Below are 27,851 nucleotides of genomic sequence, written 5' to 3'. Positions count from 1 at the left end.
GACATCATGAACCACTAATAAAGATCCACCAGCACATAATGGTCATCATACACTTAACCTCATCAAACAGCAAGTTACACCACATAAAGGACTCAACAAATTACACCTAGCATTAACTTAGATCTTGGAATTTCCTTTGATTTAATTGCTGAATAAAAAAATGGACAAACCCAATTAAATCCAACATATTGCACCTAGCATTTAATCTTGATCTTAGGATTTATTTGATTTTAATTGAATATAATTAGACCAAGCCCAATAAAATCCAACAGCTTCACCAAACTGCACATGCTTTAGAAACAGCTAGTAGCTTTCGCTAGCTTATATGCAACAATGTAATATCACAATATACACAAAATAAAATCCCATTTTTACTATCTTTGCCACAAGGCGTACACCGTATTCCATCACAATACACACATCATAAACGAGTGGAGATATATGGTATTCGTACCATACACCGTTCTGTCACCTCCCAATCCTCACATTGATCCATCTCTCTTCTTTGCCAAAAGGCGACGGCGATACTCACCAAGGGCCCAAATAGGGAACAGGTTGCGATAGTTTGGGTAATTGAAAAAAAGGGACCTGTTGAAGCATCCAACATGTTCCTGTTGTAAAAATGCAAACCACATCAGAAATTCGTATAGGCCTAGGCTAATCAAACACCAACAAACCGAAGCAATCAGTGTTCCTAACATTCACAGCCCATACAAGAATGCCTGTGCAATTATGCATTGGCTAAGTAGCTACTATATTCTTACAAGGATCACCATCTCATCAAAAAAGTGTTAATTCACGAGTTTCACTAGAGTTACCCACAATAATCTCTTGACACCGTGTTTCCATGTTTCATAAGGTTAAGTCACCTCACTCATATAGTCATATGCAAAAGGCAGCTCATATTAAATAGTGCATGATAACCAGTAGCATGATTTATGTCAATGTATAGCCATGGGTTTTTAGCATGTGAACTAAATTGCATGGAGCTCTAACATATGCTAGTAGTCGTATTTGTATTTGTATGCAATAAAAAATGGTTGTTTCAATTCATTCCTTCAATAGTTCAGAGTAAATTTTATAAGCTGCACTAAGATTGCAAAAAGGAACATATCAAACTACACTACAAGAACCAATTTGCAAATCTGCATTTCTATGGGCCTTCTATATGGAGAAACTACACTTTTAAAATCAACATGTCAAAACTAAAGTTTCTTCTTGTTTTCTATTGCAAACTACACTTTTAAGACGATAAACAAGTTCTATGATGTGAAACAACAATAAATGTAGTAGACCTGAAGTGGCAACAGAATTGGGCTTTATGAATTTAGTTTTAAGAATGAAAAACTACAGTTTTGTTATTCTAATGTCATTGTGAAACTTCTTTTTAAAAGGTTTTGCAATAATTTCCTCAACCACTCAACATAGAGCAATTTTGTGAACTTTACATTAATTAATATGCAAGATGATATGTTTTCCTTGGTCATCAAAACTAGGTATCATTTCGAGGTGGTTCATGGGGTTTCGGATATGGTAGTAGGAACTAGGAGGGAGAGGAAGTCTTAGACTTCGCCATAGCTTTTGATCTGATGATAGCTAACACTTTCTTCCGTAAGAGACAGTCCCATTTAGTGACCTTTAGTAGCGGCCAGTACTCTAGTCAAATCGACTTTGTCCTTACAAGAAGGAGGGATAAACGAATATGCATGGACTGTAAGGTGATACCTACAGAATATGTGGTCGCTGAACACAAGCTGGTGGTGGTTGACTTCCGCTTTCTAGTATAAGCTCGTGGAAACAAACAAGCTAGGGTTGCTAGAACGAAGTGGTGGAAATTAGAAAGGAAGGCTTCAAAGGTCTTTAAGGAAAATGTCATTGAAGAGGGCCCTTGGAATGATGAAGGTGATGCAAACAACATGTGGGAGAAGATGGCTACATGTGTTCGGAAGGTTGCTTCAGAGGTGCTTGGAGTGACCAAAGGGAGCGGATGTGACTCAAAAGACACTTGGTGGTGGGATGAAGATGTGCAAAAGGCTATTAAGGAAAAGGAGTGCTATAAGCGCTTGTATCATGACAGGTGTGCAAACAACATAGAGAAGTACAAGGTGGCAAAGAAGACTGCAAAACAAGCGGTGAGTGAGGCAAAGGGGTGGGCCTATGAGGACCTTTACTAATGTTTGAGTACGAAGGAAGGAGAGAAGAACATTTATAGGATGGCTAGGGCTCACGATAGGAAGACAAGGGACTTCAACCAAGTCAAGTGCATAAAGGATGAGAAGGAGCAGCTCTTGGTGAAGGAGGATGAGATCAGGCATAGATAGCAAGAGTATTTTGATAAATTATTCAATGGTGAGAACGAGAACACCACCATTCAGCTGGATGACTCATTTGATGACACTAACAGGCGCTTTGTGCGGAGGATTCAAGAATCAAAGGTCAGAGAATCCTTGAAAAGGATGAAAGGGGGCAAAGCGATGGGCCCTGATGGTATCCCAATCAAGGTGTGGAGATGTCTTGGGGATATAGCTATAGTATGGCTAACCAAGATGTTCAACATCTTTCGATTGAACAAGATGCCTGAGGAGTGGAGAAGAAGCATATTGGTACCAATCTACAAGAACAAGGGAGATATCCAAAGTTGTACTAATTATCGGGGAATTAAGTTGATGAGCCACACTATGAAGTTATGGGAGAGAGTCATCGAGCAGCGCCTACAAGGAACGACATAGATATCAACAAACCAATCTGGTTTCATGCCCGGAAGGTCAACCACAGAAGCAATCTTCTTAATAAGACAGGTTATGGAGCGGTTTTGAGAGCAGAAGAAGGACCTCCACTTGGTTTTTATTGACTTGGAGAAGGCTTATGACAAGATACCAAGAAATATTATGTGGTGGTCTTTGGACAAATATAAAGTCCCATCAAAGTATGTGACCCTCATCAAGGACATGTACAACAATGTTGTGACTAGCGTTCGAACAAATGATGGTAACATAGATTACTTTCCGATTAAAATTGGACTTCATCAATGGTCAGCCTTAAGCCCGTATCTCTTTGCCTTGGTAACGGATGAGGTTACCAGAAACATACATGGCAATATCCCTTGGTATATGTTGTTTGCTAATGATGTAGTGTTAGTGGACGAAAGTCTGGCCAGAGTAAATAGGAAACTAGAGTTATGGCGGTAGACCTTTGAGTCTAAAGGTTTTAGATTGAACAGAACTAAAATCAAATACATGAGATGCGACTTTGGCGGAGTTGTACAGGAGTAGGGAGATGTGAGTTTGGAAGGTCAAGTAGTGCCTAAGAAGGATACCTTTCGGTATCTGGGATCGATGCTACAGAGGGATGGAGATATTGATGCAGACGTTAGCCATAGAATCAAAGAAGGGTGGATCAAGTGGCGACAAGCTTCTGTCATTCTCTGTGACAAGAGAGTACCACAAAAGCTAAAAGGTAAGTTCTATAGAATGGCGATTAGACCGGCTATGTTGTATGGAGTAGAATGTTGGCCTACAAAGATTCGACATGTTCAACAACTGAGTGTTGTAGAAATGTGTATGTTGCGATGAATTTACGGTCACACAAGAATGGACCTAGTTCGGAACGATGATATACGTGATCGCCTAGAGGCAGCACCAATTGAAGAAAATCTTGTCCAACATCAGTTGAGGTGGTTTGGCCATGTCTAAAGGAGACCTCCAGAGGCACCAGAGCATTGTGGAGTTCTAAGCCAAGCTAATACTATGAGGAGAGGTAGAGGAAAACCGAAATTGACATGGGGAGGCAATAAAAAGAGATTTAAAAGCTTATGATATACCTAGAGATCTATGTTTGAATAGGAGTACTTGGAAAGCAGCTATTGAAGTGTCTGAACCGTGATTTGGGGCTCTTGGTGGATTTCAACTCTAGCCTACCCCAACTTGCTTGGGACTGAAAGGCTATGTTGTTGTTGTTATAAAAGAAACACAACAAATTTACTTCTTGTTGTAGATAAAAGGACTACTTCAATACTAGAAATTTAGAATCCTACTTGTTGAGGAAATTCTCCTGTTTCCATCTGCATATTGATCAGCTCTTTCGCAGCATGATGTAGTGGTGCTGGATCACGCTCAATCTGGTATTCAAATGAAGGTGTAATGACCTTTCGATAAATTGCATACTGTTGTCGAAATCAAACTAAAATGGCATACACTTGTAAAAATTAAAATAAAGAGCCTGCATATCATACCTGTCCAGCATAAATTAAAGCCAGCATTGCCCAAGCAGTATTCACTGCATGAGCACGGTCACCTTTGAAATTTACATAAACCTGCTTAGTGTTACAAAGATAAGTTGTCAGATGATATATGCAAATATATTAGATATTCTAGAAAAAATAAGTTATGGCATTGCAATAATAAAATTACTACTTGAGCATATTTTGTTGTCAATAAAACTTAATGAGAGCATGCTTGCAGAAGAGATGTCCAAAATATACACCAAATCCAGTGAGTGACATATGATTGTGATTAAAATCCAGGCTAACTATGTGTCCATTTGTTAGCATAATTACCAACAAACAAATTGTTTGTCCTATTCATTTCACCAAATAGGTAATAAGAAATAGAAGCATCCTAACAATTACAAGAAAAAATTGATTACCTGAGTTTCATTAGATACATGGCTTTCTCCCCATCCACCAGTATTGAGCTGCTTCGACAATAGAAACTGGCATGCTTTCCTGATAGAAGGGCTATTCTCGTATGTTCTTCCAGCAGTAACCAATCCTTTAATCGAAAAGAAGGCCGCATAGGTGAAACATACACCCCAAGTTCCTAACCTGCAAAGGGAAAGTAATTTTGTTATCAACAGTTGAAGAATAAATCTGTAGCGTAAGTATGTAAATATTGAATTATAACAAACCAAGAACCATCTTCTTGTTGTCTGCTCTCAATAAATGTTGTCGCGCTTCTGATACATTTTTTTATATCTTTGGTACGGTAGGAAGGGTATAATTCTTTGAACAGTACCAGCGCTTGAAGCACTGATGAAGTGCATTCTGGATAACTGCCAATTCATGTTACAACATAAATTAATTTATTCAATTGAAAAGAAAATTCATTTAGTAGTATTTTTGCTAAATGCTATGTCATTTGCATCACTTACGGATGATCAACAACCATGTTTGGAAAACTCTCACAAGGATTGAGGATCTAGGTAATTAATAGAAAAATTATATGTCAATGCAATGAAACTGTAACCAGTGAGATTCTATTGAAACAAATAGTAAAGATTACAGAATACAAAGCACAAGACCATATTGCTGAAGGAACAAAGTAAAACATATGAGAATGGCCTGTAGATACTTACCTCTATCCAAGAAGAAGTTCTTTTGCATTCATATGTTGAAAAGGTACCATCTGTATTCTAAAATGTAAAATGATTAACAATTAACAAATAATCCTTGCAGCTTAGAACAATGGCAACACAGGTAAAGATTTTAAAGGATGTAGCTGACATAGTAACAATTGGTTGAAATGTTATTATTTGACACTATGACTATCTGAAGGTGATGAAGAATAATGGAAACTGTTTGCAAACATTTCAGAATCACAGCCATATTTGAGAGTTATCCATGTACACTTTGTCCTATTACCTCGGTATGTTTTGTGTAACATATTATTTGGTATCAATGGGGTATAATTGTGATATTTGATTTTTCATGGAACACATGAGTACAAGACTGCTAGTGAATTCATACCATAAAAGATAGAAGGCAATCAACAGCATCATACAACCTTCCTCTTTCTATTGGATACCCGACAAGGTTGTCTGAGATTTTTGATAACAGAAGTACAGCCTGGAAATGAAATTGAGTAAGTTCTTATGGAACAGATAATTAAAACCATGGGACTCAACAATAGATCAAGCTGATCCCGATTATTATTATGTAAGGTTTAGCTTTGTGATCCTAGTAATTTATATGAAAACAAATTTTACTTGTCTACCTTCAGTGCTTCTCCTGTAGTGTCAGAGACAGCCCATCCATTGTCTGCAGATGAAAGAGTCCATGAACCCTTTGATGTATGACGATGCCAATAACTTTGGTCACCAGGATGATTCCTGAGAACCTTAATACAAACACGCATGTCAAGTAACTTTAGATTACTGTCTGAAATGGTTATTTTTTTATATATTTAGAGTATTTGAGGATAAAATAAGAAACCTGTGAATGTTTTATGAACTCAAGGGCTCTTTGAATAGTTGGACCATACTCATTGACAAGATCTGTAGCGCAAAATGCTTGAATTATAAAAGCTGTCTCCCAGCTCTGACAACCATCATATACCTACCAACACAAACATGTACATCAATTTTAATAAATTAGTACAACACAATGTGTATCTTATAACAGAGAGTTCATGATGGGGACCATCTATCTTTGTCATTAGTTTTCTGCTTGGTAAATTAGTTCATGATGTGCAATGAACATCAATGGAACTTGAATGCAAATTTTCCATTAGTTTTCTGCTTGGTAAACTTCAGTGGTGATGTCAACACAATTAGCCAAAGGAAACCTACCTAGTTGAAAGTATGATTGTAGCTCAACGTATTAGCAGTAGTGCACCTACTAATAATGACAGCACAACATACATGCTAGGAACTACAAATTGTGCATGAGAACAGGATAAGTTGTACCTGTGCTTTCATGCCATCTTCTGAGAGCCACAAGAAATCAGGTATCCTTGCAAGATGACACCTGAATGCATCTGAATTTGGATCTTCTACCCAGCAGCAGACCATGTTCAGAGTCTAAACATTGAATTAATTAATATTGACAAACACCAAGAGTCAGTCCACAAAGACATGATAATTGAAGACAAACAAACATGACAATAGTGCATATGCTATATCATAGAACACAATAATAGAAACAAGACCAAGCCAGGACAAATGCCTATGCATTTAGTTCGAGCGCAGAAAGTGAGGCCTCAGTGATATTACCTTGTTTACAGCACATATGCAGACATACTGCGTGTTCACATCTTCATAATGGATATGCTCCATGAGATTCCTCAGAGCTTTCTCCCTCAGCTTATTCATTGGCCAACAGCTCAATACTGGTTCCACATACTTGTAAAGTGAAGTCCAAACAGCATCTTGCAACGGTGTCCGTGGACAGAGCAGGTCCTCCTGAAATTGAAAAACAAAAAAGGGAGGACTAGAAATTTCAACAAGTCAAAAACTTCATCTTAGTTAAACAAGATCTCCTTCCTGCATTGTTATAAGTAGAGAAATATATGTTTCGCTCACTTCATGATGGTTTGCATGACAAACACAAAAACAAACTGAACTCAGAACTGCTTTTCTGGAAATCCATCAAAAGCACTTCACTGAGGCAAATAAAAAATATAGAAACAGCAAGGAATCTGGTAAACCTTTGCACAGGCTCTACGAGCCTCACTCCAGTCAATCTTTTCATATGAAGAGTCATAAATCTCCTCTCTGATGGCCAGTATAGTTGATGTAATTGGTCCCACGAATTTCTTACCATAAAGGTAAGCCATTGGGAGATAAACCATACGGGTTAAGCACCAGAATTTCCCTGCAAAAGATAATGTTCAAATTCAGCAAATCCATGCTTCCAGTGTATAATACCCTGGAGGATTGAAAGATACCATTTAGCTAAAGAAATACCTGGATGAAATGGAAGAAATTGGGGAGATAGCCATAGTTCAGGGAAAATTGGATTATTTCCTGACCAATCGTACACTCCAAGTATCTCCATTTGATTCCAAAGAAAATTAAGTTATTATCAGTTACACGATGCAATGGAATTGGAGATTACAAATGAGACCGTGGTATTTATTTTCCCTGAAAAAAGTGAGTCCTAATATGAAATACAAGTTATTAGACATATATGCACCATGAAGCATACCGAAAGCCATATTTTTCCCCACTGGGGCACCAAGGTTGCACCACCACGGGTTAGGATCCATGCACGCCCTTTAGCCAATGCATTGTTCTTGCCATTTAGCTCCTCGCCGAGAAGCCTTAGGGTGATGTAATTTGAACATGTGCCAAACATGCTGCTTGAGCCTAATATAAGAGTGCCCCATCCACCATCTTCGTTCTACATAATATTCATGTGAAAAACAAAAATACTATTAAATTGTGAAAATAATATTAAATTAGGTATGGCCTTAAAAATGTGTATATAATGTAAGGCACACTTGTTTGAAGTAATACAAAGTTATTCATAAGTATCTGCAGAAAAAGAAATTCTTTCATGATTCTAACAATCTAGCAATAATAGGAGAGAAATGCTATGAGTCCTATGACATTGGCAGGCCATTATCCCGGCCATCCAAAAAAGGCATCGGAGAGAGTCCAAGAGAATCATGCCATGCCTGATGGTTGTATATGTAGCGGCATATCTCACGCCGATGTTCCGGTGATATCACAACATTGAGTGATTTGGTGACATACAATGCGAATATCTGCAAGTGAAGGTGAAAGAATGTTTTATTCTTATCAGTACAAATGTAATGACGGTGTAACGTTAGTCCATTAAGCTAGAAAAGCAAGTAAATAGAAAAATGTGCATGATGTTGTGAAGCAGAAACAAAGGCGCACCAAGCCAGGCATGATAAACATGACCCCACTAAAATCACCGGGCCAGTGCCCATCACTGGCTTGCAGAGAAGAGAACTTATCCAAAGCTCGCCTTAACGAGTTGAGTACAATTTCTTCAGTGACCTGTTCATCCTCCTGAAGGTTGATGCGTGGAAGATCTCGTTGAGGACTGTTTTCCTTTGCGCACTGCAACAAATTAAAGAATTTATGATAGAGATTCTGATAGCTTATAGCTGCTATTTTTTTTTGACATACTTAGGTTACATACCTAGAATATTTAAAAGGAAACAATATTAATGCCATGTTCGCTTGAACATCTGGCTTATCAACCATGGAACAATATTTTCCTCTCATCACAAATCAGCTTCAGCCGGCTTATCAGCCGTAGAAACCATCAGCCGAATAGTGTTTTAATCTTATAAATGATTGATTGACCATCCATAAGTTGAAACCAATGAGAACAAAGCAACCGCATGGCCGGCGGCCGCCATAGCCCATGGAGCACCCCAGCTCTTGCTAGTGAGGAAACCACGAAAGGGAGCGGAAACCTCCATTGCCGCATTGAAACGGCTTCTCTTCTGAGTTCCGACCGCTCTCTGCATAGACAGGTCCTCGCTTCCCGTGGTTTAGGGCCTGATTAGTTGGCTTCAAAAATTTGCCAAACTGAAGAATTGGCAATCCATGATTTTGACTATTAATTGGTTTGCTACCAAAACTTGTCAACCTCTTGCATTTGGCTTGCCAAATTCATAGCAAAATTTTTACCTAACTTTGACTTGCCAAATCCTTGGCATAGCAAATTTTGGCCGCAAACTAGGCCCTTAGCCTCCTGCGGCCACCGCAAGGCCCACTGCCCAGGGCAATTGCCTCACCTCCCCCGCCGGACATCCTTCGCCGCCGCCAGGCTTACCACCAGCCCAAAGCCTTCAATTGCTGGCCCATCAACCAAGCTGCTAAGAGCCTGAGCCCATGGACCTTTTAACCTCATTTAATGTTGGGCCATCCAAGTAAGCCAAATTCTAATGCGGCGTAGTAACAGCTCACCCACTTTTCAACACCTACCTTCAATAAAAATATGTACTGCATTTTCTATAAAACAATAATATATTATGTTCTGTTTGGAACCCTTTGCGTGAGAATTGATTTTGATCTAGTTATATGTTTCTACTAGTATGCTATGGTTTGAAGAATCTATATGTTTGGCAATCCTTATTCTTTGTTTCTGAGTGTAAAATTGGCATCAATGCTCCTGAGGCTGGTGATAGCTCATATGCTGATTGAGTACGGGCTAAAATCAATTATGATATTAGTTTTTTAGTTTGTTGACATGTATCATGAGCACCGCTAAAGATTTGAGCTTGCTTTGTATTATTTGGAAACTTACTTCAAATATATAATTTTCACATATGCTTTCTGAAGGAACTTTGATTTTCACCATAGCTTACATATTGTGAGTTTGCATGATAAAATATTATTTTTCAAACCATGAATTTAGATGATTTTTCTCATATTTTCTTGGCAATGGTTTTGGAACTAATCAGTTTAGCCAAAAACCCAAAGATAGCAATTTCAGGGAAAAATAATTTTAAAGCTACAAAACATATGATTCCAGATCAAACAAAAATGGGTCGCTCTTGATTCAATCTATAGCATATACCAAAAAATACATGAATTTTTTGAAGTCTCTAGGTATTTATTTTTGTTTCTGGCAAAATTCAAAACTAGAGAATGTCCTTCCTCTTCGTTTCTTCATGTTAGCAGGAGGTGGACGGCCGAACAAGCAAGTGATGTGACTCTGCGTGGCGGAGCGAGCTAGGGAGCAGAGAGAAGGGGCGAGCATACAGGAGGCAACGGACGAAACCGCCCATGGTGGAAGGAATGTGTAGACTATAGAGGTCTCTCCCGCCGTCTCCCGCAATAGAGTGAAACGCAGGATATGCTTGAAAGGTCGATTGTTACAACCACAACGGTCAAACAAATCAACAAATAATCAAGTTGTTTAGGTGGGATTCTCAATTAGTTTCACCTAGAAACAAATTTTAAGCGGTTCCCAACATGTCCTTAGAAATCAACCACTTTTATTCTTCTTATTTTTACCTTTTTTCTAGAGCTACCTAACTACCTCTATGGACGTGTATACAGGATTATACTAGTTTATTTTAAGACTAACAAAGTCACCATAATATGACTCACTGTCATGACTCGTGAGAGGCATATTGGATACTTGTAAAATAAATAACCACACCCTACAAGTTCATCTATGGGAGATTTAATCGATAGATCTTGAGATTGATGAAATCATTATAAACATCATGTTGTTGACAGGCTTCTACTAGCACCGAAACAAATAATAAGACTGTAAAAATGTAAGATTCGACATTTGATGCATACAAAGAACAACCATCTCATTATGTATTTGACATAGAACATCATACGAAAGCCATCCCATGTTTAGATTCGAGACTTGGGCTTGAAGTGGCTACCAAAAACCATCGTCATTGTCATGTCATTCCATGTTTATTTCTGCACCCAACTTCTATTGACCTAGTTGTTAATCGCCTCTCCGCCTATATATGGTGTTCTCTAGTGCCCGCCCCACCCATTGCATTCCTCGCCTTAGTAGGGCATATCATCATTCTTGTCTATCAACACTTGCTTCAACAAATGAATTAATAATATCCTTGGTTGACACTACCACCACCTAATTTCCCTTGTGTGGGTGTGGGGGTGAGGGGGAGGCGGCGTTGCTAGCGGACGGTATCACACGTGCAGCTCAACCTAATGACAGACCTGAAAAGAACTTTAGCACCCTAAGGCTGCCACATCGGAGTCGGGTCTCTTAAAATGTATCGATGTGTTTTGAACTATCACAGTTGGGATAGACACCACCCATCTCTGATGTGGTCGTCTCTAATTAGAGACTCAATTTTCCATGTGCACATATGTGATAACAGTAATGTTAGAGATGGGGATAGTCATCAATTGTCTTTGATGTGGACCCAAACATCACAAACAATTCCTTACTTAAGACCCGTATGTGATGTATGTAATATTAGAGACAGACCTTGTTAAACTCTACTTGTGTTATTGTGCCCTCCTATCATAGACGGGCCCCAGTTGAGCCCCATCTGTGATGAGGGGCGACCTTAAACCTGGCCCTGTGGGAGCCAATATTAGAGATAGGTATACGGTTAAGCCTCATGCCTAATTAGTCACCAGAGACACATATTAGCCCATCTCTAATAGTAATGTCTTCTTTGTGCATTTCTAACATAGTGAATCCGTCTCCATCACATTCCAATTCAAGGTCTCCTTGTCCATGGCACCATGTGCAAGTGCAATAAAGGAGGTAATCAAGGATGCTTGACTTTTATTTTCTCGGAACATAATACTTTTTTGACTAATCCTTTTGCTTAATAATCAAGGACAAAAAGTGAAAAAAAGAAGGCTATACATATAAATTTTCCTTGCTAGTAGGCTTATACTATAAGTTGGCGTTTGGATGGGAGGATACAATGGGATAGGCTAGAGCGGTCCTTCTTTTTGGTGGTGTTTGGATTGAAGACTTGAGGGATTTGATCACTCCTCCTAGAGAACATTCCCCTAATATGCAGGGCATCTGTTGTAGTATGGTTTTAGTTGCTTTATTTGTTCATCATGTCCACCACTTATAAGTCATTATTTGATTTGTTTTATGTTTTATTGCAACTAGCCGGCCCCTACTGTTGGGGGCTACTACTGTTTCGGAGGCAGCAGTGTACTGTTGCTGCTGTTGTGGAACCGTTTACTGGATGGAATTGTGCGTTTATTGTGCCATATTACAGTGAATGAGTGGAACAGTAAAGATTGTCCCTAATTTAATATCATAAATGTTGATATATTTTGCTATAAACTTGATTAAATTTTTTTAAAGACGTCACCAGAGGGGTGACAGCCCCACCTGAATAATTTTCCATTGATACCGGACAAGCCAGGGGATGGAGGGTGCCAAGCATCTAATACATGAATGACCCCCGAAGGTCAGAGAAGTAAATGAGAGGGAGAGAGAAGGATTACAACACTTAACACAACAACAACAACAAACACAACATGATTAAGCTACCAGCTCAGCCTACCAGCCAAAGCAAGCGCATGCACCACTTCCTAATTTGTGCCATCACCAATGACAAACTCTAAAGACCTCTGGCCCACATGCAGCTGTAAGGTATTGAGTTGGATCGAATAGACGATAGCTAGGAAGGTGTAGAGCATTAAGTCAGAGCCAACATGCGGCAGCCATGAGAGCATCGCCTAAAAGTGCATCTGGGCTCCAACCGACGCCCACCAACACCATTTGGGGAAGGAAGCCTCAAAGAGAAGGACCGGCAGGAGGAGAACGAGGAGATCCAGAGAAGGAGATCAAGGTCAGCTTAACCCAACATTTGATGAGCCGGAGCGCTCAAGTGATCTAGAGAACGACAAGTGATCTAGAGAACGACAGACCGAGCCGTTGATGACAAGCACCTGACAGCAAGTAATGTTTGCAGAAGCCAAGATGAACGAGGGTAGCCAGACCAATAACAAGATGAGGGAGAGCAATCGGGGAAAGCACAAGGCCACGCCAGGCATGGACGAAAGTAGGTGTGCTTGCATCGATGCCGTCAAGAAGGGGAGTGACGTCCGCGGACGCCACCATCGACGATGGAGCACCAGGCTCGTAAGGGCTTTCGCCCCGAGACCTGCCCAGCAGATGCAGAGAGCTTGGATTGGTTTTCGCAATAGCAGGGGCTGGAATCTACAGTGACGCCTCCAGGGAGGGAAACGAGGCTTGCTGCGCCATCGTCGCTGGTCTGGAGCAAAGCCAGACAGGGTTTTCACCCAGATTCCATATGGCTATGTAAACTTACCTAGGGCGCAGCGCTGCAAACTGCAATTGGCGAGGACGAGAAGTAGCCGGAGGGGACCAACGATGCTGGAGCATTTGGACGAGCCACGGGCCGTTCACCATTGTCACCGCTACTGCCGCCACTGGTAGCAGCTGGCGGGAGCGGGAGGTACAGCAGCAGGGCTGCCGCATCTGCCCCTCAAGGCTGCAGCAGAGCTCCTGGAGCTCGTCGACCGTGAGACCCCGCACCGTCCCACCGCGCCGTCGCTGTCTGCGAGCACGATAGGCTTTAGGTCCCACCGCGCAGGCCAGCATGCACAGGGACGAGGACGCCTGGCTGCTATGGGCGGGCACAGGCCGAGTCCGCCAAGCCACCGGCCGCAACTCTAGACGCGAGTACAGGCCCGCCAAAGCCGTAGACCTGGCCTCCTCACCCGCTCCTGAGCACGCCGCGGCCGCCCGCTTGCGCCGCGCCGTAGCTCGCGCCTCCAGAAGCCACCTCGCTCAACCGTGTCGTAGCTCGCACCGCCGCCACGCGTAGGGGCTTGCGTCGCCGTCGCACCGGAGAACACGCGCCACCCACATGCCGGACCTCACGGCACCACCGCACCACCATACGCTCACGCGCGCGCACCGCCGCCGCCGTCCCCGTCCCCGGAGGTAACCTCGCCAGAGCTGGATTCAGGGCAGGGGTCACCGGAACCGGACGCGAAGGACGTAGATCCGGTGCTGCACCGGCCATCTTGCCGCCCGTTGGACGTCCTTGTGCCGGAGATTCAAAAGTCGCCAAGAGGAAGAGGATGGGAGAAGAGGAGGGAGGAGATGGAGGGGCTACGGATCCATGGCGGGAGATGCCGGATCCGGGCCCAGGGAGCTCGGATTCGGAGGAGCTAGCTCACCGCCGGCAATCCATGCGCCGGAAAAAAATGGAGTTTCAGCTATACGAGGTGGAGGGGAGGAGAGGAGAGGAAGAGGGCGGAGAAAGCAGCTGCCGTGGAGCCTTTTTGGACGCTGCAGCAGGCCGCCACCACCGCTAGCCGGAGAGCGGCGGCGGCTATATAGTCGTAAATGTTTCGTTTTTCAGAAACAATTTTGACTAAATATATATTAAAAAATATTAATATTTATGATACATAATTAGTATTATTGGATAGATATTTAAATCTAGTTTTTTAATAAATTTATTTGGAAATAGAAATGTTGCACATATTTTCTATAAATCTAGTTAAAGTTATCGACATGTAAATCGTGACGACTAATATTTAGGGAGGGAGGGAGTAGAAGATAAAACTAGAGTGTGCGCTAGATGTGCCACTGCCATGGTATTATTATGATTATAAATCTAGCATGTGCAAGTAGATTTATTACCTGCATGCGCATGAAGAGATCGGAAGACTCCCTCCGCTTGAAGCGGTTCTCAGTGAACTCCCGGCGCAGCTTCTCCACCTCGGAATGCTCGTCCAACGTGCCAAGGTCTGGGTCGAATTCCCACACGGCTCGCCCAAGGAAGCCGTTGGTCGACCGTAGCCATGGGCCGCCGCCCTCCGCCACCTTGAGCCTCCACATGCTCTCAATAGATTTTTGCTAACCGTACCGATCGAATAATGCTAGCTAGCTGCAGCCTGCTTGTGATATCAGCAAGCAGATCGAGCCTCAAATATAAAGTCTCTGCATGCATGCGAGACAGAAGAGATGATGTTGAGAGCTACCAATAACTATCCGTGTCGACTCGATCTCTGAGAATTCTAGCCGTATATAATAACAATTCCATGCAACATATGTCGGAGGAGCTACTGGATTGGTCATCAGATAGATTAAATTTTGTGGTGGTTGGACCCTGGCGCCCTCGCCTTGGGATCGCCATGTGGACTTCCATACGGCTCTCCAGCGCGCGGACACAATGTAGTAATTGTCTGCTGTGGCGGGCTCGAATGCTTGTGGAATCAACGCCGACCGTGCATTATCTGCATACTGCTGTAGTTGACTTGGCTTCTCATCTTAGGGCTTGTTTAGTTGACTAAATTTTTGGTGAAATAGTACTATAGCATTTTTGTTGTTATTTAGCAATTAGTGTCTAATCATAGTCTAATTAGGCTTAAAAGATTCGTCTCGTGAATTTCGTCTAAACTGTGTAATTAGTTTTATTTTTTATTTATATTTAATGCTTCATGCATGTGTCCAAAGATTTGATGTGATAGAGAATCTCGAAAAATTTTGCAAAATAAAACGGAACTAAACGGTACCTGCAGCCGCTAGTAACGTGCACGCCTGCAGCCGCTAGCTGTTGGCACTGGCAGCTGCAGTAGTATATACTAGCAACTTAATGACACGCACTGTATACTAGCAACTTAATGACACGCACTGCAAACCAATGTAAGCAGATGTCTCGAATACTTAGGGGATGTTTTGCTTCTAAAATTCATGTCACATCGAATATTTAGATACTAATAAAAACATTAAATATAGATTAATTACAAAACTAATTACAAAGATGGAGGCTAATTTATGAGACGATTTTTTAAGTCTAATTAATCTGTCATTAGCATATGTACTGTAGCACTGTGGTGTCAAATCATGGACTACTTAGGTTTAAAAGATTCGTCTCACAAATTAGTCGCAAGTTGTGTAATTAGTTTTATAATTAGTCTATATTTAATACTCCATACATGTGTCTAAACATTCGATGTGACAGAAATTTTAGGAGCGCTTGTAGAAACCAAACAGGGCATTAGAGCATGATTGATTGCTGCCAGCATGCCAAACTATCAGCCTGCCGGCCGAATTTTGGCGATCAAATCAGCGGCATATGAGCTCGAGAGAACATAACGGCTAATAATATAACTATTAAATATAAGGTGAGTTTGTTCCTATGTTTACATAATGATGCAAATAGGGATTTGATAATCGTTACATTCAAATGGTTAGTAACAATGACGACGACGACAATGACGTTGATGATGAGGTGAACATGACCTCTACAACTTATGGGTATGGATACACCATACACAAGACCGATCTTAATGTACGAGCTCATCAAAGCCCAACATTAGGTTCACTGACAGACCGACATTATGAAATTGAGAAGGTGATAACTCATCCATCCAGAGTGCGTTGATGTCCATGAGTACTTAATGGAAAGCTTGTCTGATAAGTTTTCAAATACTTTTGGTCCTGACTCAATAATATTATGTTACCAAGACATTCAAATCATCATACAATCTGCCATTGTTTCTGGCGGGCGCTACGACCTCGCCGTGGGCCTAATAATCAACCTTGGAAACCTGGCCTAAGTTGGAACATGCCTGCACCATGTGGAGAACAACTCAAAGATGCATGGGACGTCCTTCTCCTTGGCCACCACCTTAGAAGGCCAACGTAGGTGTTGACACCAAAATTTGGTTCGAGATAAGGACACCATAAGATCAAAAACTTATCAAGGGAAAGCCAAAATATTCAGCAAGATCGGCTAACTAGATTGCCATCAAATGGATAAGATGAAGTCATCATTTCAAGGGAATGGGCCCCATTGGCAGAGACATGAAGACGTGTCGGATTTCATAGAAGAGAAAGATTGAGGTCCAAGTTATCATAATTTAGGAAGCTTGGTTTTCTTTTCCAAGTTTATAACCGGTCTTGTTCAACCAGGACTCATAGTCAAGCCTCGGGTATAAATATTAAACTTTGGCTATTGTAACAGACATCTCAACGATCAATCAAAAACCAGTACCTTTACTTTTCGGCTTACGCCATCCCTTAAGAGTAGGAGTAGAGTAGATCTCGGCGAGTTCTTCGGCAAGCAGGGCTGCCATCGGTTAAGTTCGACCTCCGGTTTGTTTGTGAGTATCCGTCATGACTTATATTTTGTTTATAAGGCTATCCTTGGTTAAGTTTGATCTCTTACAAGTACGGTATAAGTTAGTTATGATCAGTTAATTGTAAGGTTGCATCGGTCCAGCTCGTATCTCTTACAATTACTTATACAAGTTACCTTTGAATCTTATCAAAATTTGTACGGTTGCATCGGTCTGACTCGTATCTCATATAAATTTTGATACGAATTAGTTATCGGCTAAATCTATTAAGATTGGTAGGGTTTCCTTGCTGTTTTTCATAGATTTGCTAGTTATCGATCTTGTTATAATTAGTTTCTTACTATTTGTAATAAAATAAGTCCTTGCCCGGTTAAGATTGAAACAGATTGGCTTTATATCTCTTCAAATCATCGTCTTGTTGCTCTACCCCGTTTACATCTTGTTTTGACGATGGTTTCAGTTAGCTTAGCTGTTTTGATCCAATCTTGATTGAAAATAACATGTTGTTAGGACATGTTTAGCCCTAGGTAAGGCTTGCTAGTTGATGAAATCTGGTCTAGAACCGCTATTATGGCTGCCATCGATCCGCTCGACTCCCACTGTTAGCACTATAGATCGGAAAATCACTAGGTAGCAAGTCTTGCTTATAGTCAAACATAGCCTCTGGCTGCATGCTATGTCTGCATCGGCTATTTAGTCGATCGCCCGTGCTTCCACGATTGTAGCATGTTTCCACGATTCCGTTAAGTGCGTATAGATTTGTATGCTTTGAAGGTTTAACCTGTTATATTTATCATGGTTGCATCGGTTCGTCTCGTATATCCACTCTTAGAGATGGCAGATTGGATCTGATAAGTGTATGAACTTATCCATGTTTAATAGTTGAGTGCTTACGTCACGAGTCTTCTTGCACTCGGCAAAGCAGGTTCCTAGGTAGTCACTTTGCCGAGTGTCATGGCCATTGCACTCGGCAAAGTGACTGAAAACAGACTTTTTTATTTATTTTTTACATCCCATCCAAACAAATAGAAGATATATATAACAAACATCATCAACATCACATATATATCATCAACGTCACATATATATCACCAACACCACATATATATCACAAACGTCATATATATATCATAAACGTCACATGTCCCATAATATATCACAAATAAGTTCACAAGCAATCCAAGTGCTCCATCATCGTCAACCACAATTGCAAATAGAAGTACCATTAACAACCACAAGTATCATCACTGATTTGGTGAAGGATTCGTTGAAGCATGAGGATCGCTCGATGCCGCCGATTGATTCTGCACAAAGAAGAAGAGATTGCATATATGAGACAAGATAAATATATACCATACATGAATAAAACTTTCATACTCCACTAGATTTGACCGTAAGCATGAACATACAAACTAAAACATTTATACTCACAGGAGTAGAATAGTGAGGAGTTAGAGGTGGAGGTGGAGCGAATAGCGAAGGTGGCAGAACTACACCCGTAGCGGCGCTAAGACTTTGAATGTACTGAAGAATCTCCGCCATCCTCCGCTGCTCGGCCTCCACCCTCTCCATTCTCACCTACATCTACTCCCGTATCCTCCTCTCTTGTTCCAACTAGGCCTACAATATATTCACCCCAATGTTACAATAATGCAAAGGAAATGTATGAAAAAACCAATGAACGACGAATAAATCAGGAATAACCTCGAGTGCCTCCACCCGGTGGTGTGAAGTGTCCTGCCGAGGTCATATGGCCGGGCTCCTGCTCGTGCTGCTTGCTCGAATCTGGGAGAGACTGGGAGTAGCGGCCGAGTCAATTGCGCCGTCACCAATCCAGTACCGCCCATGCTTCTTGCCTCCTCCCACCCTCATGATGACTTCTTCATCAAGATCCTCGGTGCTCGGATCGTACTATGGCCCATGGACCTCCCTTGCTATCGATGTGTACTCACTGAGGCGGTTGTGGACGGTCGCATTGTTGTACGCCTCGGGCCCGTCCTCTAGGTTGTAGTCGACGTCGGACGTCGCCTTGCCCTTGTGGGCATAGCAACTGCCTTGAAGATGGAGCAAGGCTGGCCACCATGTGACGCCGACTACGAGAAAAATAGCAAGATGATTAGAAATCATGCAGAATTGAGCGTTAGAATAAATAAATGAATTCGCGTACCCATGTTTCTGCGTATCCGCTAAGGCTGCGGCTGCCTTGATGGTGTGCTACACCTAGCATCGTCAAACGCCGCTCCTGGCACAAGTTGTGCATCTCCTCCCACTCGCGTGAGCACCACTTGTCCACCATCTATTCCCAGCACTGGGGATGTGCGGCGCACCAATAAGGAATCATCAATAGGCCATCAAGTACATGACATATCAGAAGATGAAATTAAGCCTATTTAATCTCAAAAGGAATCAGTATTAATGTTCTATATTTACCTGCAGGCACTGGTCTCGGGTCAGCGTCATGCTCCTTGCGTCCCTGTTGGTGACCTTCGTTCCAAGGACGGTCGGTAAGTTACGATGGCCTGGATGCGCGCCTCGTAATGCATGTCTACGACAAGTTTTTTTTAGCATTTGGTAGCCACCGCATCTACCCTGGCCTCATGCAACGTAATCATGATAAGCAAGGATCAGGGATTACAAATTCAGAATCTGTATCCCATTACTAATATATTCCATAAGCTATATTAATTTATGACAAACATCAATCCATGCTTCCACAATCCATCCATGCTAAACCTCAGATTTGTAACTATGCACCATAACCAGCGTCCACGAAGGCACCCTAACCAGAACATCTTAATCTATTCATGCATCCACATCCATCAGGCGGAGACGACATAGGGGCTCACCACTACAGAATGGTGACTGAGATGGCCGGATGCGAAGGCGTCGTTGCTTCGGCGGCCTCCTTCTCTTCCTCCTTCCTCCTCTCCTCCTCTCTTTCTCCTCCTCCTCCGGTGGCGCGGGGGCGGCGCGGGCGGGCGGGCGGGCAGCGGCGCTAGCGTGTGCGTGTGTGCGTGTGTGCGCTGTGTGTGGGCCGGCCCAGCCGGCGGGGTTAAATCCCCCTTTGTCCAGTGCCCCTGATCTGGCACTTGGCAAAGGTTTTTTTAAAAAAAAAATTACTTCTTTGCCGAGTGCTACCTAGCCTGGCACTCGGCAAAGAGTTTTTTTTAAAAAAAATTCTTTGTCGAGTGCCCCCGATCTGGCACTCGGTAAAGTATTTTTTAATTTTTTAAAATTCTTTGCCGAGTACCAACCGGTCTGGCACTCGGTAAAGAGAGGTTTTTTAAAAATATTTAAAAAATCTTTACCGAGTGCCAGCCGTCCTGACACTCGGCAAAGAGACTCCTTTGCCGAGTGTCATTTTTTGACACTCGGCAAATCATATTTTTTTATCACTTTTGACCTCCAAAGTTTTTCTACAGTCCTCACTCATACAATACCTGGTACTCCATGTTCTAATGTGGCACATTTCTCGGACTTTTTCTATATTTCTTTAATTTATTTCATTTAATTGAATTTTCTTGGATAATTCAAATTATAACAGCTAGTCATTCGAATAATGAAAAAAATAAATGAAAAATGATATTCATGTTATTTAGTATAATGTGAGGCCGTATCTAGGAACAGACCACCAATTTCGAACATCTTGTTCACGAAACATGACCACGAACTTGCGGTCGAGTTGTTTTTAAATTCTATAAAAAACAAACGAAGTCCAAAAATAATGAAACTTGTCAAGATGTCAAGATATCATATGTGGAGGCTGTGATAAAAATTTGAGAAGGTTTCGCTCAAGTTTGTCACGTACGATGCTTACCACCTCGTCGCCCTCTTCACGAAATCATTAAACTTCTTCAGAGATTCTTCGGTTTGCAAATATCGTACGTGACAACTTGTCTCATCGCTGTCGTCGTCGTCCCTACCGCCTCCGGGTGGACAGCCGCCCATCGACATTGATGAGCGGCTAGAGGTGTTCATCGCTGACTCTTCCGTGCGCGCCGTCTTGGGCGACCGGCTGCCCATCTGGGCCGCGTTCCTGAGGATGATCAAGGCAGGCCAGGACCCATCGTCGCTGTTCGACCTCCACGACCTGTTCCCATGGTCATAGCTCGTGTGGATGCTGCCGCGGAGCCAAAAGGCGGAGCGGCACCTCCAGGAGATATTCTGGCTCATGGACGACATCCTTGTGAGCCATAGCCAAAGAAGGGCTGCTGATGATGGCCAAGATGGGGGCGGAGGCGGCGTCGAGCAGAAGCAGGACATGGTCGACGTTCTGCTCAGGATCCAGAAGGAGGGCGACATGCGTGTTTCTCTCAACCATGGAGTCATCAGGGCGGCGCTGATAGTAAGTAATAAGCTCTCTTATTTACCGGCTTATTCCTATACTTGAAACGAATTTTACTTACACACATACATATGGTCAGGATGTGGTTGGTGCAGCACTTGACACATCAACGACTACCCTCCGGTGGGCTATGGCCGAACTACAGCCTGTTTGGCTGGTGCTGATATGATCATATACGATCGTGGATTATTATTATTGACTGGTTTTGTGTGAGAGAAATGTTGAGCTATGATCCAAATTCAAGTTTGGGCCGAAGCAAAGTGGCCCATTAGCGTTAAGAGGGACTACATCATCTATTAGTTCCGTATTGCTAATAGACGAGGGTGTGGGGTTTTTTCTCCCTATATATATAGACCACCTCCCTTATAGGCATCATAGACTTGTATACGGGAAGGCACCTAGGTTAGGGTATCCCAAGTTGTAAATCTCCGGCGTTTGTAACCTCACCCGATATAGTGAAGTTTTGCTAGCTGGTGCCCATGGTTTTTCCCTTCCACCTTGAGAGGGTTTTCCACGTTAAAATCTCGTGTCTCCTGTGTTTGATCTACTGTTCTTCGTTGTTTATATTGCCTATCGTTTATAATAAGTGGTACCAGAGCTTGGTTTGACCTTAGGGTTTCGCGATGGCATCGATGAAGTTTGATCTACCGCTGCTGGATTACAAGACGAGATTTGCACTGTGGCAAGTCAAGATGCGGGCGATTCTGGCATAATCTTTGGATCTTGATGAGGCGCTGGACGGTTTCGGAGGAAAAGGGCAGAAGTCATGGACCGCTGAAGAGAAGCGGAAGGATCATAAGGCTCTATCTCTGATTCAACTTCATCTACATAATGATATTTTGCAAGAAGTGCTGCAGGAGAAAACTGCCGCAGAACTTTGGCTCAAGCTGGAATTGATCTGTATGTCCAAGGATCTAACCAGTAAGATGCACGTGAAGATGAAGTTGTTCATGCACAAGCTGCAAGAAGGTGGTTCGGTGATGAACCACTTATCGATCTTTAAGGAGATCGTTGCCGACCTAGTGTCGATGGAGGTAAAATATGATGATGAAGATTTAGCTCTTCTACTGTTATGCTCACTGCCTACTTCATTTGCAAATTTTCGAGATACCATACTATTAAGCCGCGATGAACTAACTCTTGCGGAAGTATATGAGGCCCTCTAGACGAGGGAGAAGATGAAAGGTATGGTTCAGTCTGATGTGTCGTCCTCCAAGGGCAAAGTGTTACAGGTTAGAGGCAGGCCCGAGCAGAAAACCTACAACAACAACAATAATCGAGACAAGAGCAAGAATGGTAAAGGCCGTTCGAAGTCCAGAGGCAGGGATAAGTTCTGCAGGTATTGTAAGAAAGATACTCATGTCATTGAGGATTGTTGGAAGCTGCAGAATAAGGAGAAAAGAAACGGTACGTATAAACCGAAAAATAAATCCGATGGTGATGGTAAGGCCTCTGTTGTCTCCGCTGTTGATAATTCTGATTCAGGAGATGTTCTGGTTGTGTTGCTGGTCGTGATGAATGGATACTTGATTCTGCATGCTCATTTCATATATGCTCTAATAAAGATTGGTTCAGTTCTTATGAGTCTGTGCAGAGTGGAGATGTTGTGCGTATGGGAGATAACAACCCCCGTGAGATTGTGGGCATTGGCTCTGTTCAGATCAAGATGCATGATGGCATGATACGCACACTAAAAGATATGAGGCACATACCAGGGATGGCCAGAAATCTCATCTCCCTTAGCACACTTGATGCCGAGGGGTACAGACACTCCGGTTCAGGTGGAGTGTGTAAGGTATCAAAAGGCTCTCTCATTTATATGATAGGTGATATGAACTCTGCAAAGTTATATGTTCTTAGAGGAAGTACTTTACATGGTTCTATCACTGCTGCTGTTGTTTCTAATGATGAACCAAGTAAAACTAATCTCTGGCATATGCGTCTTGGGCATATGAGTGAACTTGGTATGGCAGAATTGATCAAGAGAGACCTGCTAGATGGCTGCACTGTGGGTAAGATGAAGTTCTATGAGTACTGTGTTTTTGGTAAACACAAGAGGGTAAAATTCAATGCATCTGTTCATACCACCAAAGATACACTTGATTATGTACATGCTGATTTGTGGGGGCCGTCTCATAAGCCCTCTTATGGTGGTGCTCGTTACATGCTTACCATTATTGATGATTACTCTAGAAAAGTGTGGCCTTATTTTCTGAAAAGTAAAGATGATACTTTTGCTGCTTTTAAAGAGTGGAAAGTTATGATAGAAAGGCAAACTAAAAAGAAGGTAAAATTGCTTCGTACTGACAATGGCGGTGAATTCTGTTCGGATGCTTTTAATGATTATTGCAGGGAAGAAGGCATTGTTAGGCACCACACCATTCCGTACACTCCTCAGCAGAATGGTGTGGCTGAGCGCATGAACCGAACGATCATCTCGAGGGCTCGTTGCATGTTATCCAATGCTCATATGAACAGGTGTTTTTGGGCTAAGGCTGCTAACACTGCCTGTTACTTGATCAACCGGTCACCTTCTATCCCACTTAATAAGAAAACTCCCATTGAGGTATGGTCTGGTATGCCTGCTGATTATTCACAGTTGAGAGTTTTCGGTTGCACTGCTTATGCTCATGTTGATAATGGAAAGCTAGAACCTAGAGCCATTAAGTGTCTGTTTCTTTGCTATGGTTCTGGAGTTAAATGATATAAGTTATGGAATCCTAAAACTAAAAAGACTTTCATAAGTAGGAGCGTTGTTTTCAATGAATCTGTTATGTTTAATGATAGCTTGTCCATAGATGTTTCACCAATTGGTTCTGATGAGGAGCAGGAACATGTTAGCATGCAGGTGGAGCACGTAGATGATCAGGAAACTGAAATTGTTGATAACAATGTTTATGATATTGTTCAGCACTCACCTCCTGTTTTGTAGCCTCAAAATCAGTCTATTGCAGATCGCAGAACAAAGAGGAGTTGTGGACCTCGTCCACGTTTAATTGAGGAATGTGATATTGTTCATTATGCCTTTAGTTGTGTTGAACAGGTTGAGAACATTCATGAGCTGGCTATGTACACTGAAGCTGTTGTTTCTGGTGACCGCAAGAAGTGGATTTCCGCTATGCAAGAAGAGATGCAGTCACTTGAGAAAAATGGCACATGGGATGTTGTGCGCTTGCTTAAACATAAGAAGGCCGTTCGTTGCAAATGGATCTTCAAGAGAAAGGAAGGTTTGTCTCCTAGTGAGCCTCCAAGATTTAAGACAAGGTTAGTAGCAAAAGGTTTCAGTCAGATTCCTAGTGTTGATTATAATGATGTGTTCTCTTCAGTTGTAAAGCATAGTTTAATTCGTACATTTTTTGGTATTGTTGCTATGCAAGATCTTGAGCTTAAGCAGTTAGATGTAAAGACTGCGTTTCTTCATAGAGAGCTAGAGGAGGAGATATACATGGACCAGCCAGAAGGGTTCATAGTACCTGGTAAGGAGGATTATGTTTGCAAATTAAAGAGGTCCTTATATGGTTTAAAACAGTCTCCTCGTCAATGGTATAAAAGGTTCGATTTTTTTATGATGTCACATGGTTTTAAGAGGTCTGAATTTGATAGATATATGTACATTAAATTTGTTGATGGATCGCCTATATACTTGCTGTTATATGTTGATGATATGTTAATTGCTGCCAAGAGCAAGAAAGAAATCACTACGTTGAAGAAATTGTTGAGTAGTGAGTTTGAGATGAAGGATCTTGGTGCTGCTAAGAAGATTCTAGGTATGGAAATTACAAGAGACAGAAATTCTGGTTTGTTATTTCTTAGTCAACAAAGTTACATTAAGAAAGTTCTTCATCGTTTCAACATGCATGATGCAAAGTCTGTTAGTACTCCTATTGCTCCTCATTTCAAATTATCAGATTTACAATGTGCTAGTACGGATGAGGATTTTGAGTACATATCAAGAGTTCCATATTCTAGTGCTGTTGGTTCTTTGATGTATGCCATGGTTTGCTCTCGTCCTGATTTATCATATGCTATGAGTTTGGTTAGTAGATACATGGCTAATCCTGGTAAAGAACATTGGAAGGCTGTTCAGTGGATTTTCAGGTATCTTCATGGTACAATAAATGTCTGTTTAAAGTTTGGTAGGACTGATAAGGGACTCACTGGCTACGTGTATTCAGATTTTGCTGCTGATTTGGATAAGAGGAGATCTCTCACAGGTTATGTGTTCACTATTGGTGATTGTGCTATGAGTTGGAGGGCAACATTGCAGCCCGTTGTTGCCCTGTCTACCACTGAAGCAGAATACATGGCTATTGCTGAAGCATGTAAAGAATCAGTTTGGTTGAAATGTTTGCTTGCTGAGCTTTGTGGAGATGATTCTTGCATTAATTTATTTTGTGACAGTCAAAGTGCTATATGTCTCACTAAAGATCAGATGTTCCATGAGAGAACGAAGCACATTGATGTCAAATACCATTATGCTCGCGATGTGGTCGCGCAAGGTAAGCTGAAGGTATGCAAGATAAGCGCACATGATAATCCTGCTGATATGTTGACAAAGCCAGTTCCTGTTGCTAAGTTTGAGCTTTACTCAAGCTTAGTTGGTATAACTGTTTAGCCCAAGAGGCTATTTGGCACCGGAAGTATTTCTTTGTTGTTTCAGGGTGAAGGTTCATTTTATGCTACAAGAAGAAATTTGTCTCAAGGTGGAGTTTGTTGAGCTATGATCCAAATTCAAGTTTGGGCCGAAGCAAAGTGGCCCATTAGCGTTAAGAGGGACTACATCATCTATTAGTTCTGTATTGCTAATAGACGAGGGTGTGGGGTTTTTTCTCCCTATATATACGGATCACCTCCCTCATAGGCATCATAGACTTGTATACGAGAAGGCCCCTAGGTTAGGGTATCCCAAGTTGTAAATCTCCGGCGTTGGTAACCTCACCTGATATAGTGAAGTTTTACTGGCTGGTGCCCGTGGTTTTTCCCTTCCACCTTGGGAGGGTTTTCCACGTTAAAATCTCGTGTCTCCTGTATTTGATCTACTGTTCTTCGTCGTTTATATTGCCTATCATTTATAACAAGAAAAATATTATTCTAGCTAAAAAATTACGATCATTTACGACAAGCAAACAGGCTGCTAATCGCAAACCCAAGAGTGATGCACAAGGCGCAGCTTGAGATTCGACGCGTCATGGCAGGGCAACAACGAGTACATGAGGTGACTCTAAGGGACCTACACTACCTGAAAGCACTGATCAAAGAGACCTTACGACTGCACCCTCCTGCCCCGTTCGTCCCAAGGGTATGCTTGGATGATCGCATCAAGATCCAAGGATACCATGTGCCGCAGGGGACAATAGTCGTCGCAAACGTTTGGGCTATTTCCAGGGACCCAAATACTGGGAGGACCCAGACATGTTTATACCAGAGAGATTTCTTCAGGGTGACCCTGACCACCGCTGTTTGGACTACAAGGGGTTCGATTTTGAGTTCACTCCTTTCGGGGCTGGGCGGAGGATGTGCCCTGGGACAAGTTTCGCTCATACGCAGCCTGCTCGTTTCGTCGTAAATGATCATGGATTATTTACTACTGGTTGGTTTGGTGTGAGAGAAAAATAATGTTCTAGCTTATAATTTACACGATCGTATATGAGCAAGCGAATAGGCTGATAAATGTTGAGATTGCTCTGGCTAGCCTTCTGTACCATTTTGACTGGAAGCTGCCAGATGGAGCTAAACCGGAGGAGATTGACATGACAGAGCTCTGGGTTGTTACTGTCACAAGGAAGGCTAAGCTATTTCTGCATCCCATTCCTAGTATTCCTCCAGCTGTTGCATCGATTGATGCATAAACCATTTTCATTCACACATATATTTGCATCCGGCCCGTTCTTTTTATGGTTTTGTTCGGCTTACCCTATATTCAGTTTGTTCGGCTTCTTTTTTCAGTTGAAATAGTATTTTTTCTCACAACAATTCAGCCAGAACAGTGCTTTCCAGCCAAGTTTCAGACCAGCGAACGGGACCCTGTAATTAAGATGAATAACATTTTCAAGGACAAATAAAATAACCCTGTAATTACTCGGTCAAATTTGGCATGTGTAATTGTGATCATTATTTGCCTCTCCTTTAATTTTTTGCTCCACATCGCCGGCCACTTTGTTCCTTGAGAAGTCAACTAGCGTTTGTTGGATACCCAGCCAAGTGTATTTTT

At 42.1% G+C, this 27,851-nt stretch overlaps 1 protein-coding gene and 1 pseudogene across 2 annotated transcripts; one reads left to right on the top strand and one right to left on the bottom strand.

Annotated features, from left to right (window-relative positions):
- Positions 1-201: 201 nt before the first annotated feature.
- On the bottom strand, positions 202-15,225 carry LOC136477304 (achilleol B synthase-like). Of its 2 annotated transcripts, XM_066475429.1 has the most exons (18): positions 14,852-15,223; positions 8,620-8,805; positions 8,394-8,483; positions 7,922-8,116; positions 7,681-7,765; positions 7,422-7,588; positions 6,988-7,176; positions 6,682-6,795; positions 6,209-6,331; positions 5,991-6,113; positions 5,744-5,842; positions 5,353-5,409; positions 5,149-5,195; positions 4,906-5,049; positions 4,645-4,822; positions 4,232-4,312; positions 4,034-4,117; positions 202-611 (listed from the first exon to the last, which is right to left on the bottom strand). In XM_066475429.1, exons 1-18 carry the CDS (start codon positions 15,047-15,049, stop codon positions 483-485), a joined length of 2,289 nt encoding a protein of 762 aa, XP_066331526.1. In that variant the 5' UTR covers positions 15,050-15,223; the 3' UTR covers positions 202-482. The 2 variants fall into 2 exon arrangements, with proteins under 2 accessions (XP_066331526.1, XP_066331527.1); XM_066475430.1 differs by lacking the exon at positions 4,034-4,117 and having other exon boundaries at positions 14,852-15,225.
- Positions 15,226-21,184: 5,959 nt separating this feature from the next.
- LOC136469926 (cytochrome P450 71D8-like) lies at positions 21,185-27,489 on the top strand (annotated as a pseudogene).
- Positions 27,490-27,851: the final 362 nt, after the last annotated feature.

This window comes from Miscanthus floridulus, chromosome 8 (assembly GCF_019320115.1).
Source record: "Miscanthus floridulus cultivar M001 chromosome 8, ASM1932011v1, whole genome shotgun sequence".
In the NCBI taxonomy this organism is placed as follows: domain Eukaryota; kingdom Viridiplantae; phylum Streptophyta; class Magnoliopsida; order Poales; family Poaceae; genus Miscanthus; species Miscanthus floridulus.
Note: the sequence above shows the minus strand (reverse complement) of the source record. Positions and strands in the feature narration are given on the sequence as shown.